This window comes from Saccostrea cucullata, unplaced genomic scaffold (genome assembly GCF_032062105.1).
Source record: "Saccostrea cucullata isolate Sc308-1 unplaced genomic scaffold, CSIRO_AGI_Scuc_v1 ctg21393, whole genome shotgun sequence".
In the NCBI taxonomy this organism is placed as follows: Eukaryota; Metazoa; Mollusca; class Bivalvia; order Ostreida; family Ostreidae; genus Saccostrea; species Saccostrea cuccullata.
The window spans coordinates 2,396-6,944 of record NW_026935838.1 but is presented as its reverse complement, the minus strand read 5'-3'; the positions used below and the strand labels follow the sequence as shown (position 1 = coordinate 6,944).

At 33.5% G+C, this 4,549-nt stretch overlaps 1 protein-coding gene across 1 annotated transcript; it reads left to right on the top strand.

Annotated features, from left to right (window-relative positions):
- Window positions 1-162: 162 nt before the first annotated feature.
- On the top strand, window positions 163-3,991 carry LOC134243911 (motile sperm domain-containing protein 1-like). The gene is made up of 6 exons (XM_062726154.1): window positions 163-363; window positions 648-723; window positions 996-1,090; window positions 1,393-1,512; window positions 2,646-2,816; window positions 3,205-3,991. The coding sequence occupies exons 1-6, from the start codon at window positions 216-218 to the stop codon at window positions 3,234-3,236; spliced, it is 642 nt and encodes a 213-aa protein (XP_062582138.1). The 5' UTR covers window positions 163-215; the 3' UTR covers window positions 3,237-3,991.
- Window positions 3,992-4,549: the final 558 nt, after the last annotated feature.

Genomic DNA, 4,549 nt, shown 5'->3' with positions numbered 1-4,549 from the left:
TCTTATGTTTGACCAAATTTCTGTTGAAAATTAATATGATGTCAGTCATCAACAGTAGCCTAGCGTAATTGTATATACCATGATTTTACTCAAAGCTGTTTTGTAATCTTAAATTTTTATGTCTGTTCCTTGATGTACATTTTCGTTTTTTCCTGTAGAGGTGGTATGAGGGAGTGTTTGATGTGTACGGGCCGGTGTGAGCAGCTAGTTATCCAATGCTAAGACAGCCCCCTCAGACGTCTGATGGCAAACTGCCAGTGTTTGTGTTTCCTTCATCACTGAACTTTTACTCAGATGATCAATCATCTCATAAACAGGTGTTAACCCTGTACAACCCTTACGAGTTTCCACTCAAATTCAAAGGTACCCCCAAAAAAGGAACATTATATTTACCTTTAATGTGACTGTATTCATGAAGAATATACATATATTCACCTATATGATCATTGACTGACATGATTTTTTAAACATTGTATGACATAAAATGACACAAATACATGTACTTGATGTAAAATGAATATTAACTCTTTGTATGAGTTCTATCCTGAAACCTTTGCAAGGGGACAGAAAACAGTACACAATGAGTTAGATAAAAGTCTTTCTTGAAATCAGACTAAAATTCATGGTAATAGTAACATTTATTACAGTTTTATGCACTTCTCCAAGAAAATACACAGTGGTTGATTCTGAAGGTACTATAAGACCACATTGCTGCGTGGACATGTAAGTATACAATTTGAAGATCAACTAGTTTTTGTTTTTCATTTATTTCATTTCTCCTCGTAATAAGCCTTGTCTATATGACCTCTTTATCCTATTCAAATTCATTGGCTTAAGGAACCTTCCAGTTTTCTTTCACGGATTCCCTTATTCTGTCATTATTTAAGAACTTACATATTCAAATGATGGCCATATTTAATTACTTTACAAATGTTTGTTTTCTTCAGGCAATTTTGATTTTTTAAATGTGTAAATAAAACTTTCAAATTTTACAGTGTTGTTCGCCATCTAGACATCTGTATCAACAATGAAGGAGTGAAAGACAAACTACGCATTCAAGTCTTTGAGCATGGCACCAAGAAAGTTATTGGTACTTAGTGTTATTTATCAGAGCTTTAGGATGAGCTAGGGGCCAAAAAAATTTTTAATAAAACATTCAAATATAATCAAAACCAAAATTCTTAAATTTCTGTGCATCTTATCATTCTATGAATGTTTAGATGAAGATAACCGATTTAAACATTAATGTTTAAGTCAGATTTATGATTGTTTTTCTGGTATACACATACATACACATAATATACACATTTACAACTTAGCATCAGTGAAGTTGTGAGAACAACAATTGGTAATCGATTCTCCCTTGATGCTTATTACTTTTGAAATATACAGGTAAAAAAGACATTGTGGCAGTGCTGCTACCTAAAAAAGAACCCTCCCAACAACCTGAAGATAATTTCCATTCATTGAGTGCATCTGCTTCACAAGAACCCCAGGGGCCACCCAGTAGAGGTAAAACATATACTATAAACCAACTTTAGTTTGTGACAACTATATTTTGTGATTACCAGGGATAAACTTGTTTGGGACAATTAATTTTCACGATTAAGCTTTTTTTTAATCTGTAGTTATTAGACACAGGTACTTTAAGGAGTGGTTCACGGTGAGAAATATTTGTAATGACAAAGCTCTCGCAAACCGTGAGAAAATTTCTGTTATGATTATAAAAGTTGGTTTACAGTAGTCATATGCTACAGAAAATTTAATTGCTCCAGAGATAGGGCTGGGACGATACAACTTTTTCTATATCGATACATATCACGATATTTGAGCCACGATACGATATGTATCACGATATGTTTGATTGCTGATAAATTCTTTTTTTGCATTGAAATAAACAAATTATTTCTTTGCAAATAAAAATAATTTATTCAAAATAATTGTTTATATATTGTAAAACAAAAATATTTTACTCAAGTGGTGTTAATTATTATTTATTTCATATCTATATTTATATTTAGCTTATTTATCTTATATATTACACCCCAAATATTAAATAAACAAAGAAAAACAGAAGTAAGATTTTTTGGGGCGATATTCCGATATTTCTTCATATGTATCGATATGCGTATCATCCTAACATGTATCACGATATATCGATGTCTCGATATCGTCCCAGCCCTATCCAGAGATGATCATGAGCAGTTCTAGTTTTAAATCGTAATCCATAGCTACATGTACTGCTGTGTAGCACTAGCAGTATTGATGTGTATGTTGTTTTAGCTAAAAGAGAGGAGGAGGTCCCAGTCTGATTGTGATATTTACTGCTGTGTTTGTTGTTTTAGCTATAAGACAAGAGGGCAGAGGGGGAGGAGGTCCCAGTCTGATTGTGATATTTACTGCTGTGTTTGTTGTTTTAGCTATAAGACAGGAGGGCAGAGGGGGAGGAGGTCCCAGTCTGATTGTGATATTTACTGCTGTGTTTGTTGTTTTAGCTATAAGACAAGAGGGCAGAGGGGGAGGAGGTCCCAGTCTGATTGTGATATTTACTGCTGTGTTGGTTGTTTTAGCTATAAGACAGGAGGGCAGAGGGGGAGGAGGTCCCAGTCTGATTGTGATATTTACTGCTGTGTTCGTTGTTTTAGCTATAAGACAGGAGGGCAGAGGGGGAGGAGGTCCCAGTCTGATTGTGATTTGTACTGCTGTGTCCTGTATCCTGGCCCTAATGCTGCCATTGAGTGGTGACACAGAGAGCAGGCTACCAGATTATCTTCACCTGACAGTGAACCAGAAAATGATTGCAGCATATATTCTAGGTAAATTATTCAGTGGAATTCTTATGTGGAAGTCTCCTAATGTTATTTTATTTTTAAGATCACACTCCCACTTTTCCAAAATGAAATAAAAAATTGTATTATTTTAAGCTGAAAATGTACTAAAATTTTGATAAAAATTTTTGAGACAATTGATTTTCCATTCTATTAATTATAAACTATAATGAACTTAAAAAGCTGAGCAATTGATGCTTACATGTACATATATCAAGGGCTTGATATTTGTATCATTTCTCCTTGAATTCATCTCTCATAAGTTCAGTCTTAGTTATTCCAAAAAAAAAAGAAAGAGGGAACAAAACTAAAAAACAAAACAAAAATTGATACCAGCAAATAGTGGTTTATACATTCTTTTCACCTTATTTTTCAGGTCTTGTCACTATGGTCATTTTACATGTATGACCCACCTTCCATTGTATTAACCTGTAAAGTTCTAATAAGATCTACCATACCACTGATCAAGAAAACAAACTGCTTATTCTGTATGTGTAGCGGTCCATTGATCAAGAAATAAAGCTTATTCCTTAGCAGTGCCCTGTAACAGAATATGTTTGCCAGCACAACTTAATGCTTTGTTTTGCCTTATTTCACATATCATAACTTATGATCCCACGATATTATGTATACACAGAAAGACATCTTATTTTGGAGGGGAGAAATAATCAGTCCATAATCATTTACATGTATGTAGATATGTTTGTACATGTATATGTTTAATTATAGTTGTGTAGAATGATAAATACCTCATGTTTAGTTCATGTACAGACAACTGTCATGTCACCTGTGTTTTAAATAATTTATTTGTAGATTACTCATTTTATTTGTATGTTTTGCAAAGCAGTGTGAAAAGTTTGCATTTGAATTTTTTTAAACCATCTCTCTCATACCTGTCAACAACAGCTTCAAAATTAAATAACAATTATTGAGTTGTACTATAAAATGTATAAGTCAAATTTGCCTAGTTTGGAAGAATGCGTTGTATTTCTATGAAAGATATATGTATTTTAAGCATTTCATATTTGTATTTTTCTGTGCATAGAAAGTTTTTTTTGTATTTGATCACTTACCGGTAAGCAAACTGTATTGAGTAGCATTTAAATATGATGTGTGCAATAAAAGACAATGTGAAACACAAAAAAAACATAATTAGTTTTTGATTTGTGAATAAATGCCGAGAGAAAAACAGTATATAGGAATAGTATGAAGAGTGAACTTATTTACCAAATATTTTTCTCAAACTGCATGTCATGCCATAATAAATGCACTAAATAGAATTCCAGTCTTGTGTCATTGGACAAGCTTGGGACATACATGTATGATTGCAACAATACTGATCCTGCTGTGTTCAGCTCATTCTAGGTTTGATCCTGATAGATCATATACATAGTTATTTTGGGAAAAGAACTGCTCCAAAAACTTTAACCTGGTCACTCATCTGGAAAAGATAGGTCAGATCCAGCATCCAAAGCAAGTTAAGTTTGTTAGTGTCCATCCCCAAATGCATCATCCTTGTAAGTTTGGTCTAGGTAGGGCTTATATATAGTTACTTGCAGTTGGGAATGGAAACCTGGTCTCTCATTTGGAAAATGTTGGACAGATCCATCATCTGAGTATGTCTGGTACGTAGTATCCATTCCTGGATACACCATCCATAGGACCTTTAGTTACACGTTAACATCAATGTAAATTTGATTCAGATTGGACATACAGTTACT

Excerpts from the sequence above, each read along its gene's own strand:
- LOC134243911 (XM_062726154.1), top strand. The coding sequence starts at position 216 with ATGCTAAGACAGCCCCCTCAGACGTCTGATGGCAAACTGCCAGTGTTT. Across the intron at positions 1,513-2,645 it reads CCAGGGGCCACCCAGTAGAG|CTATAAGACAGGAGGGCAGA; the intron begins GTAAAACATATA and ends TCGTTGTTTTAG. Across the intron at positions 2,817-3,204 it reads GATTGCAGCATATATTCTAG|GTCTTGTCACTATGGTCATT; the intron begins GTAAATTATTCA and ends CTTATTTTTCAG.